The sequence below is a fragment of the Glycine max genome, chromosome 15, assembly GCF_000004515.6.
Source record: "Glycine max cultivar Williams 82 chromosome 15, Glycine_max_v4.0, whole genome shotgun sequence".
Classification (NCBI taxonomy): Eukaryota; Viridiplantae; Streptophyta; class Magnoliopsida; order Fabales; family Fabaceae; genus Glycine; species Glycine max.
In genome coordinates this window covers 50649517-50662443 of record NC_038251.2, presented here as the reverse complement: position 1 = coordinate 50662443, position 12927 = coordinate 50649517, and the positions used below count along the sequence as shown (strand labels likewise).

General features: G+C 32.9%; 1 protein-coding gene across 1 annotated transcript; it reads left to right on the top strand.

The window, feature by feature from the left end:
* Positions 1-2169: 2169 nt before the first annotated feature.
* On the top strand, positions 2170-6502 carry LOC100788357 (elongation factor 2). Its single transcript, XM_003546747.3, has 4 exons — positions 2170-2377; positions 3304-3340; positions 3430-3517; positions 3825-6502. The coding sequence occupies exons 2-4, from the start codon at positions 3338-3340 to the stop codon at positions 6263-6265; spliced, it is 2532 nt and encodes an 843-aa protein (XP_003546795.1). The 5' UTR covers positions 2170-2377; positions 3304-3337; the 3' UTR covers positions 6266-6502.
* Positions 6503-12927: the final 6425 nt, after the last annotated feature.

Here is a 12927-nt window from a genome sequence, read left to right as displayed (position 1 = left end):
ACAAAAATAGATAGTGTAAAGAGCATAAAAACACTGATATTTTATATTGGGTAGTCTCTTTAACTGAGATTACATTTAGTTTTTTATAACCCATCAAGTTTCTATTATCTATACAAGTATTGTTTTTATAAGCTACCTTTAGCTTTTCCCAAGTAATGTTTACACTAGCCTCTCCAACCTAATAACCAAAGTATTATTTCCTACCAACTCACTTCCAGCTTTACACAAATTAATATATTTGTTTAAGGTAGGAGGCATGTAAACTAAGCCATCATCTTATAATGAATGTACAAGTTTAGCTCACAATATTTTTTTCTCAGGATACATAAGATGTTTTGAGAGCTTTTTACAAACTTAAAAAATTAATTACAAGAGTTTCAATGCTTAAAAGATAATTGTTTGTTAAGAATTCATAACTTTAACATTTTAAAACTTTTGGTATTTATAGACTTGTTGGAAAAGTTATTATTGACTCTAAAATGAGCTTCTTCTTTTATTTGATTATTACAATATTTAATGCCTGTTACCAATTTGTCAAATAAGATTGATAAATCACTTTGTTTATTTTCCTTAAAAAGGCACTCCAAATCCAATGCTAGAGATCAAATCAACTTTTGTACTATGAAGTACTCTAACTCTATCTTTGGGATGGAATAAATAGCTTTATTTGCTGACTTCTGTCTTGCACTTTACTCTTCGACAAGTCCTATGAAAAAAATTCATACGTTTCCTTCCAAGAGGATCATAAAACACAATGCTTTAACTTAATCATAAATATTGAAGACTTTAGAATATGTTTGTCATTGTTTGATCCGTTAAACACAGAGTCAACAGGTTCAGACTATATATATTTCATACATAACTTTTAAACTTAATTATTTACATAAAATCAAAACAGGAACAAGTTTATATATTCAATGATATCTATTTATTATGAATTTTAATTATATCAAACAAACATTTATGTCATGTAGTGTATAGGCTAAATTAGGATAAAATTTTTACTAAAATTTAATTTAGTCATTTATCTATTAAAATATTCATTTTGATACATAACTAATGGGTTGTTGCAGTGGAGCTTTTCAGACCCAAACGAACCGTTGAACACCAAAAAATAATTCAAATGCATAATATAATAAAATAAATAAAAACAACAATAATAAATACAATAAACTAATAATAATAGTAATAGAAATATAATAATTTTTTTTAAAGAATAACATATAATAACATAAAATAAATAATAATATTAATATAATTTTTTTTCAAATTTTATTATATAAAGACAAAATCATGTGAATCAATTAATAATCCACCAATTCAACCATTGATCTAGTACCATAATTGGATAAGTGATTGATTTAATTTTTAAAACTATACTCTAAAACCCACTTTCTATCATATCCTAACCCCAAATAAGGGTCCGTTTGGAAAAATAAATTGATTAAGATCTTATTCTATAATTTTTTATTATGTAAGAGCTTATGTTATAAGTGCTTCAAATTCATTAAGGTGTTTGTGTTTGTATATACATGTTAAAAAGTACTTATACAATTTTATGGCATTTGGATGTACATTGTCACATAAGCACTTATAATACCTTGTTTGATTTTATAAATTAAAAAAAAAGAATAAGAATCAAAATATGTTTAAAATTAGAATAAATTTTTAAAAAGTAATTAACAAAATTAAAAATAACATTATATGCTGCAAAAATATTAAAAATAAAAAATCACTAATTACCATTTATCTATTTTTTGTTCGTAATAACAAAAAAATTGAGAATCATAAATCTAAAAAAATATCATAAAATCAAATCCATATATATTTAAAACTATGATTTAAAAATAAAACATTCACCTATTAATAACATAAAAAGTGACGAGGGTTTTTAATAGCCAGGGGAATGAAATTTTTCGGTGGCAAGAACAAAAATAAAAGCTGAAGAATGAAAATCGGTTCCCAATGTAGATGCAGACAAAAAAAAAATAGTAACCAATAAATTACATGAGTCATATTATTGGAATTTGTCTAATTTTTTTTTACTTAAAAATTAATAATTTTCTATTTATTTCAAACATTTATATAAAAAACATTTATTTATTTTGTTAAGATAAGTCCCGATAAACATTTCATAAGCTTTTCCAAAGGGGAATAATCCTTCATAACAATTTGAGAGAAAGAATAGCATCGGGCTTGAGAGATCCAGGCCCAAGGCCCATACTCTAGGATTGGGTTTACATTGCGTGGTGGATACAACCCTAAAAAATCACTACCTTTCTCTCACCGTCTCTCACACACACCACTTTATATACGCACACGAGAGTCGGAAGCACTACTCTCTTCGCCGCTTGCTCGCTCTCTCTCGCTCTTTCAGGTTTGGTTCCTCACTGCATCTAATTTTCTCATTCGCTTTTCCTTCGCTTCTTTGTTTCCGAACAGATCGGCACCGTTTGTTTTTCTCGCTTCCGTTTATTTGCTTCAGATCTGTGCATTACTCGAATATTCCGATTCCGTTTCGGTGTTTTTCTTCGTGTTTTGGATTCTGCTCCTTTCTTTTTTAATACTTATAGGTAATTCGGTGTAGTTTTGTTCATTTGCTTGTTGTCTGGGTGTGGTTTTACTTTTGCTTACTTTTTTTCAGAATAATAATCGATTGTTCTGCATTTCTTATTTGTTTAGTGAGGTATGATATGAATTGATTGAACATGATATTAGGTAATCAAAATCTGAACACTGATTTTTTTTTTAATTCGTCTTTGTTCGGTTGGTTTGCTGTCTGTATGTGATAGATGGATCTTGGTTCACACACACTGACGCATATGCATGTTGAGATGTTTTAGACTTAGACGGGTGTTATTGTTTTGTGTTAATCTGCTGGATGTAATTGGCGTATTTTGAAACTGATAATTTAAGGTTTTAAACAAATTGCATTCTGAGTTGAGCCGTTTGCTACTGTTTTTAGAAGTTTGAAGATTTTTTGAAACAATCGAAACTTTTTATCCTGAATTAATTTGGGTACTTAAAATTGAGGGATTTTCTTTGGTGCAAAAAGGAAGGAATTATAACTGTTCCAAGAGAAAATTGTAGGTGTATATTAAAACGAATGGTTTATATGTTATGGCTATGTTGAATTTGTGGTATTTTTTACTTTTTTTATTTTTAATTTGTTTTTGACCGAGTTTTGACAACAAATCCTTTATATCCCCTTTTCTCCTTCAATAACTCCTTTTCTTTTTCTATATTTTTGTTGCCTGCATGATACCTTGCTATTTAGCTAACGTTGGTGTTTTAATGTTTCAGCTTTGACTTTGGTGGAAACTAAAGACTAGTCAAAATGGTAAGTCGATGGAGAGTGATACATGATTTTTATTTATTTCCTTTGGTTGAATGTTCATGCTCTGAATTGAGATTTCTCTATTTTTGCAGGTGAAGTTCACAGCTGAAGAGCTGCGTCGCATTATGGACTATAAGCATAATATCCGTAATATGTCTGTCATTGCCCATGTTGATCACGGTATGGATTAACAGATAGTGGTTTCTTTCTCTTTGATGTACCTGATATTACAATTTTGTTCCTTTACCCATTGCTGTTTTGAATGAAGATAAGTAGCTTTGGCGTTTGTTTGAAAATAAATTTTTAAGTTAGGCCTTTTAAGAAGTTCCTTTTGTATCAAAAACTACTGTATATGTATATATTACTCAAGAATGGTTTTTGATCAAAATTTTTAGCTGTTTATCAGAATGCAATGTTTTTTCAAAATATATAATCCCTACACTTCGCTTGCATACTGACAATTTATTGCTTTGCTTTTGAATTGCAGGAAAATCAACCCTGACTGATTCTCTTGTGGCTGCTGCTGGTATTATTGCTCAAGAAGTTGCAGGTGATGTCCGTATGACTGATACCCGTGCAGATGAAGCTGAGCGTGGTATTACAATCAAGTCTACGGGTATCTCACTCTACTATGAAATGACTGATGAAGCTCTCAAGAGTTTTAAGGGAGAGCGCAATGGGAATGAGTATCTTATTAATCTCATTGACTCCCCTGGGCACGTTGACTTCTCTTCTGAGGTTACTGCTGCACTTCGTATTACCGATGGAGCTCTTGTTGTGGTCGATTGTGTGGAAGGAGTTTGTGTCCAAACCGAAACTGTTCTACGACAAGCCCTTGGAGAAAGGATTAGGCCTGTTCTGACTGTCAATAAGATGGACAGGTGCTTCCTTGAACTCCAGGTTGACGGAGAGGAGGCTTACCAGACATTCCAGAGAGTTATTGAGAATGCTAATGTGATCATGGCTACATATGAAGATCCACTTCTCGGTGATGTTCAGGTCTATCCAGAGAAAGGAACAGTTGCTTTTTCTGCTGGTTTGCACGGCTGGGCTTTTACCCTGACTAACTTTGCCAAGATGTATGCATCTAAGTTTGGAGTTGATGAAGGAAAAATGATGGAAAGGCTCTGGGGTGAAAACTTCTTTGATCCAGCCACAAAGAAATGGTCCAGCAAGAATACTGGTTCTGCTACCTGCAAGCGTGGGTTTGTTCAGTTCTGTTACGAGCCCATCAAGCAGATTATTAACACTTGTATGAATGATCAGAAGGATAAGCTGTGGCCTATGCTGCAAAAGCTTGGGGTCACCATGAAATCTGAGGAGAAGGACCTAATGGGCAAAGCATTGATGAAGCGTGTCATGCAAACCTGGCTTCCAGCAAGTAGTGCATTACTGGAAATGATGATATTTCATCTACCCTCTCCATCAACAGCCCAGAAGTATCGTGTGGAGAATTTGTATGAGGGTCCCCTTGATGATCAATATGCTTCGGCTATCAGAAACTGTGATCCTGAGGGTCCTCTGATGCTCTATGTCTCAAAGATGATTCCAGCATCTGACAAGGGCAGATTTTTTGCTTTTGGTCGTGTATTCTCTGGCAGAGTTTCAACTGGTTTGAAGGTGAGGATTATGGGACCAAATTATGTCCCTGGGGAGAAGAAGGATTTGTATGTTAAAAGTGTTCAAAGAACTGTCATTTGGATGGGAAAAAGACAGGAAACTGTGGAAGATGTCCCCTGTGGTAACACTGTTGCTATGGTTGGTTTGGATCAGTTCATAACAAAGAATGCTACCTTGACTAATGAAAAGGAAGTTGATGCCCATCCCATTCGAGCTATGAAGTTTTCTGTCTCTCCTGTTGTTCGTGTTGCTGTTCAATGTAAGGTTGCATCAGATCTTCCCAAGCTTGTTGAAGGTCTTAAGCGGTTGGCCAAGTCAGATCCTATGGTTGTTTGTACCATTGAGGAGTCTGGTGAACACATTGTTGCTGGTGCAGGAGAGCTTCATCTTGAGATCTGTTTGAAGGACTTGCAGGATGATTTCATGGGTGGAGCTGAGATCATTAAATCTGACCCTGTTGTGTCATTCAGGGAGACTGTCCTGGAGAGATCATGCCGCACTGTGATGAGCAAATCACCCAACAAGCACAATCGTCTGTACATGGAAGCAAGACCATTGGAGGAGGGTCTTGCCGAGGCCATTGACGATGGCAAGATTGGACCAAGGGATGACCCCAAGATTCGCTCCAAGATCTTGTCAGAAGAGTTTGGTTGGGACAAGGATCTCGCCAAGAAAATCTGGTGCTTTGGCCCTGAGACCCTTGGACCCAACATGGTGGTTGATATGTGTAAGGGAGTCCAGTATTTGAATGAAATCAAGGATTCTGTGGTTGCTGGATTCCAGTGGGCATCAAAAGAAGGTGCTTTGGCCGAAGAAAACATGAGAGCCATTTGCTTTGAAGTATGTGATGTTGTTCTGCACGCTGATGCTATCCACAGAGGAGGTGGTCAAATCATCCCTACTGCCAGGAGAGTCTTCTATGCTTCCCAGATTACTGCCAAACCCAGGCTTCTTGAGCCTGTCTACCTGGTTGAAATCCAGGCTCCTGAGCAAGCTCTTGGTGGAATCTACAGTGTTCTTAACCAGAAACGTGGACATGTGTTCGAGGAAATGCAGAGGCCTGGTACCCCACTTTACAACATCAAAGCATACCTCCCTGTCATTGAGTCCTTTGGTTTCTCGAGCACATTGAGGGCTGCAACATCAGGCCAGGCTTTCCCACAATGTGTCTTTGATCACTGGGATATGATGTCTTCTGACCCATTGGAGGCTGGATCACAAGCTGCACAGCTTGTCACCGACATCCGCAAGAGGAAGGGCTTGAAGGAACAGATGACTCCTCTCTCCGAGTTTGAAGACAAGCTTTAAATTGTTTGAACTATTTAACTTACTTTTGAACTTAGCCGAATTTATTTCTCATATGAACAATGTTACTTAAGATTTAAGTTTTGTCGAGTTTTGTTTGTGGTTTTGTCCGTGAATGTTGTACTTCTGTTATTTGGTCCTTGCATCGGTGTATTTTTGATCCATAGGATTTTGCATCGGTGTTGGTTCGAACTATTTGGGAATTTTGCTTGAAAGATAAGATAGTAGTATTTTCAATAATTGTGTGGTGCTTTTGATTTTGTGGTGCATGATCAAATGGGAACTGGGTATACTAGGACAAATCAAAATGATGATAACCTTGCCATATGAGATGAGATTTGTGGAGAATGGAGATTGAGATAAAATCCTGCACAAAAAAATGAGATTAGAGATGGTAATGGTATTGCTCATTAAATACCCAAAATGAAACTTATAATAGGTACGTAGGATAAACATTCCCTTTATAGACATAGATATGAGCCCTTCACTTAATAGGGCTTGTTCCTTCTCACTCGGGAATGAAGCCTTACCTTTCGAGAATAAAATAAAATAGCTGATGAATAAACATATAAGAAAAAGAACGTATGTATAAAAGCTAATTTATAGCGCTCTCATACTTCTAAAACTGATTTTTAACTTGCAAATGTTTTTTCTTCTCCTGTAAGTATTTCAGGGAAGTTTGTTCAACCAAACTTTTAATCTATCACATGCAGTCTCCTCATTCCGAGTTCATCCCATTCCCATTAATCAATTAAAAAGCAGCATAATGTCTGGCAAGAGGAAACATAGCACAATCAACCCATTTCTAGCAAGAAAAACAAGACGACAAATTAGATTCAACACCAAATACTCAATCACAACTAAAACTTAAAAAGTTACCAAATAGCGCTCAGCTAATTTCCTTCTCGTCCTTTAAAAATTAAAACGTACATATGTGCCTTGAGTGCTCTCCACTTGGGTCTTTATCTTTTCCCATTTTTTTGTTGTTGAAAGGTAATAGTCAGTTTTGATGTGATCAGGTTTGTTGCTCTCAAAACATCTGAATTGCCTGGAACTTTTTTCTTGCTGGAAGTCTCTTCTAGAGAAGTTTCTTCTCGCTCATTTTCTTCTTCCGAGTAGTCTTTGTACTCTTTTGGTTAAGAATGTCAGTTCCTCTTCATCTTTCTTTAAAAGTTCATCATTGTTCTCAGCATCAGAAACTACTATTGACTTCAGTGTTTTGGATTGATGCTTTGTTTTGTTTTTCTAAGAGGCGTTGAGAGCTATCATTTTTCCTTCAGGTAATTTTATCTCATCTACAAGCTTTTTTTCATGAACTTCTAGAGAACCAATAAGTTCATCCATACCTAGAGTCTTCAAATTCTTGGCTTCTGTTATGGGAGTGACTTTTGGTCTCCAAATTTTGGGCAAACTCCTTAGAATCTTCTTGATTCTCTGTTGTGTTGTGTATTTATCTCCTATAGCATTTATTTCATTCACTATAGTAGAACCTTGTGAACATTTCTTCAATAGATTTATATTCTTGTATTTTAAGCATTTCAAACTTATGAGTATGGATGGAAATAGGTCAGACCAGACTTAGCTAGACTTGATCTTGACTTGAATTACAAATATAAAACTTGACTTGGCCTATTTACTTGTCATAGGGTTTTTTATAGGCTTGGCTTGACCTATTTAAAAGTCTGATTTAACCTACGTGCCTATTAGAAAACCTATTTTACAATAAATATTATATATGAAGGGAATCTAATGACTATACAGGGAAACTTTGAGAATTCATATAGTACTTTTTTAAATTTAATATAAAGAAAGAAACATATTTTCCTTTTAATTTGTGTGACAAAAAATAAGTTAAAATTAATTAGAGCACTCTAATATGAGATTAAAATTTACTAATCACAACAACCCAAATAAAAATTATAATCGGAGCACTTTAAGTATTTAAAATATTGTAAACAAAATAAGTTAACTAAGTAAAATATCATAAGTTTCATTCGATAATCTAGCCTTAATGTTAAATAGTAAAATAAATAAGAAATAAGAACCAAGACAAGTTAAATACAAAGAAGAAGGAAATTTTTAATTTCCAAGCCATCTCCCAAACATGAAACAACTAGCCAACATATCATCAAATCTTCAATGTGATTTCTTGAAGTTGTTCATTCACCTTCATTTTAAGGGGAAAAATGTTATTAGAATATAAATTAATTTTACAAAACACTTTAAATTAGTTTAGGAAAGTTAAAGAAACATTTTTTAAAGAGAAAATGTCTCAACATCTTATATTTTCAAATAAGTCGTAATCATTTTATAAGATTTTCAAGGTGATTTCTTCAAGCGGTTGATCATCGACCTTCATAATGAGAAAGAATTTTATTAGAAAAATAAATATATTACAAAAGAGTCAATTAAAAATAAAATTTGTGTACCTTTGTTTTTCTCTTCAAATTATAATTATGGCGAATTCAATCCCCACTGCATATGAGAGCTTCAATAGATTCTTCGTTCAATCTAGAACGATACTCATCAATTTCTCTACCTCCAGCGCTAAATGTAGATTTTGATACAACGGTTGATATTAGAACAACTAGTATATCTCTTGCCATCTTTGATAAAATCTTTATATTTGAAACTATTATTCCTCCACCACTCCAAGGCACTACAAGAGGAGTTTTCATTATTAGAGATATAAGTATTTTTCTCCTCAAGATAAGCATCTAGTTCTGATTTCATTGGTGGGACTGCTTCATTTTCATGCACAAGACTCATTAATTGATCAAACCTAGTCATAGAAAATGTATAAGGCAGATGGATAGTTAAGGAGTTTATGCCACCAACATTCCTTTCATTTGAGGATGACTCTTCATTTCTTAAAGCCACATACCCATCATATAATTGTTGAAAAACACTTTGTACCTTCTCCACATTCTCCTTAGCAATTCCTTCAAGCTTGTCCAACAAAGGGAAGAAAATGCCAATCACACGAAACTTGCACCTAGGATCTAAAACACTAGCAATGGACACCAATAAATTACATTGCTCCCAATATTTATCAAATTATAGTTTCATTGGGGCTACCATATCTCTCAAAAAAATCTTCATCCTCTGATGAATTGTCAATTACTTGCTTGACCCTCCAAACTTCTGCAAGATACAAATTAGTAGTAAGATACTCACTGCCTAATATTATATGTGTAGTTAAGTTAAATACTTCTAAAAGTTTACAAACTTTCAGCACTTTTTTCTAATCTTCATTTTAAGGTGCATAAGTATAAAGAGGATCTCGTTCTCCATAAGCTCAAAAGGCAATTTTGAATTTCAATGCAATTGAGAGCATTTGGAATATAGAATTCCACCTAGTTGGACAATCAAGGATGAGCTTTCTTTCTTTTAGACGCTTTTGTTCAACAACATCACTGAAGGCCTTCAATCTCGCATCATTATGGTTAATATACTTCACACTTTCACGAACATTTTGAATTATGTCTTTTATCTTACCAAGCCTATCTTGTACCAGCCAGTTCAATATGTGTGCACAACATTTAACATGAAATAAATCTCCATTCAAAACTAATTTTGTATCAAGTGATAAGTTCTCTTTCAAATTCTTAAAACATGAGTCATTGTAAGAAACATTGTCAACCGACACAGAAAACACCTTTTCTTCAATCCCCCACACCTCCAAGCACTTAAATATGGTCTCTGATACATCAATTCCTCTCCTCAGAGCAGACACCTTCACAAAACTTTAAACCCTCTTTTTAAGTTTCCACTCCACATCAATGAAATGACTAGTGACAACCATATACTCAACCACTTGGTGACTTGATTTCCATATGTCAGTTGTTAAGCTAATTTTGTTGACAGTTTTCAACGAAGCCTTCAATCGATTATTTTCTACATTATATATTGCTAAACAATAGCTTCTCATTGTTTTACGACTTACTTTTTGAAAGTCGGGATTTGCATATTGGAAAGCCCACATCCAACCTTCACCCTCAATAATGCTAAAAGGGTATTTATAAACCATCACTGTAGTAGCAATTATTTTTCTCATCCTTTCATTGGATTATTTAACCCCAGGAATTAGGAATGTGTTACGTTGCTACAACTTATTACGCATTCGTGAAGTGGGTTTCTTATCACAATGAATAAAAGAGAACCCCATCATAAGAATATTATAGAGGGAGTTCAAAACAGTGTCCTCCCCCGCCGCCTTCGATTTCGAGATCGGATTTTGATAAGAGAGAGGTTTAGTTATTTTGTGATTGAATGCATGCATCCACATGCATGAAATTGGTTATGATGGAGCTATTTGTATTAAACCTCATGAAACAACTTAGAAAATGATTCACAAGATCTTGCTGGTCTAAAATCCAGTTTTTTTATATTGATCGATTCCAGAATGACCGAACGCGATTTCAAACAAAAATTATTCTTAAATATACTTTCACAACACTGATATTCGAAATCCAAACATCCCTCATCTCTAACATAGGAGTAGGACACTCATTTTTCAATCTCTTTGACACACACACACTTTAGGGTTCGTTTGTTTCACGTGGTGTGATTTGTATTTGCGTTTGACACGTTTTCCATCGTACTACTACCACCCTTAAATTTTGTTTCACAGATTTAATTTATTGGGTCCGTGTCTCTGTTAAAAAAATATACAAGTGGGCCCAAGGTTAGTTGTGATCAATAATGAACTGTTCATTCGTGTTAGTAAAATAATAAAACTTCAAATAAAATTAATTCACTTTGACAAAAAACGATTTTTTTCATCTGTCGTGGAAAAAAAATTACAGCAAAAAAGTGTCAATTTTTTTACAAATATTAAACTGTCAGAAACTTTTTATTGTGACAGAAATTTCTAGTAGTTTAGGAACTACTACAAAATTTTTTACAATTACTTTTTATACAAATTACTTATATCTTTCATTTGAGACCATCCTTTTTGAACTAGTGAGACTGTTATGAAGAATAAAATTCTTTTTCAAAATCACTAATTAAAGTGAAATAATTTTGTATTAGTTAATTTACATATTCAGTAATATTTTTTATGATTTTAAAGTATAAAACACATAAAAACTAAATTAAAAATAATTTTTAAAACAAGTAATTAAGAAAATATGAATTATTTGACTAATCTGTTAGGTCTAAAATGAGAAAGTCACCAAATCCAAAATCAGTGGAAAAAAATTGGGTGCGTTTCTGTGTCTCCCAATCCATTCTTTCCACTATTAGAATAATAGGGAGCCTACAATTATTACTTAAGCAGTATAGATTTAGAGACGAATATTTTATTTTAACTGTAAATATGGTGATGAATTTATATTATACTACCTAAATTAGGGGCAAAGATAATAAAAAATTAAATATATAAAAATATTTTTATGTTAAAACATCATATACAATTTTGATAAAAAAATTCTTTACTTTTATACAACACTACCGGTCAGAAGATAGCACAGTAAAATAATTAAAAATTGTCAGAAAACACAGTAAAATAATTGAAATAGTACAATAATTAAAAAAAAAAGGTGTAACGTACGAAAATCGAAAGTGACATTGGTGGATGGTAAGCGATGAGAATACAATAATTGTGTCATTGGTATTTGACAGGAGTATAGGATTTTTTTTTCCGTATGAATAGAAATAGGGGTGGGAATAGGCTAGATAGGCCTACAGGGGTTTATGACTTGACCTATCTAAAGCCTGATTTGGCATGACATATTTAATTAAAAGGTTAGGCTCAAGCTTTTTTAAAAGTCTATTAAATTAAATAGACCAGGCTTAGGCTTATTAAAAAGTCTTATAAGTCTGATAGGCCGACATATATATATATATATATATATATATATATATATATATATATATATATATATATATATATATATATATATATACTTATATTATTTTTTGGGTACAATTAATATTATTTTTAAAAAAATTAGCAGATTCTATTCCTATAATTAAGTAAAATTTCATTTACAAGGTGTGAGTCAGGTGTTCTTTTATATTTCTCATTATTTTTATTAATTTTTCTATTTCTGTTAACAGTTCCTTTTTCTATTCCTATTAGGTTTCGTTTTTCTTTTATAACGTTCCTGTATTCTAGAGCAAAATAAATTATATCCTATCATATCCTATTACGTTCCTATACAAAAAAATTATATCCTATCATATCCTATTACGTTCGTATACTAAAATCATATCATTTTTCTATTAGGTTTTTTTTTAACTTTCCTATTACGTTCCTAACCAAACAAAAATAATATCCTATCATATCCTATTACGTTCCTATAAAAAATCATATCCTTTTTCTATCAGATTTCTTTCTTTTTTTTTTAACTTTCCTATTATGTTCCTAACCAAACAAAAATCATATCCTTCTCACTTCGAGCTTTTTGATAAAGGTAATTAACATTCTGTGTTTAACCTATTATAGAAGGTGTGTTATTTTTATTTTTTTTTTTGGGTAAAAACAACTAGGAATATTAAAGATTTAATGTGAAGAAGACTTTTAAATAGCCTTTTAAATAGGCTACCAGGCCAGGCTAGGCTTTTAAAAAGGTCAGGCAGAGCCAAAATAAAAGCCTTTGATAGGCTATAGGCCAGGCTCAGGCCTCAAAAATTAATCGTAGACTAGGCTCAGGCCTTTT

Coding starts and splice junctions, on each gene's coding strand:
- LOC100788357 (XM_003546747.3), top strand. Junction 3,518..3,824: donor CATTGCCCATGTTGATCACG/GTATGGATTAAC, acceptor TTTGAATTGCAG/GAAAATCAACCCTGACTGAT.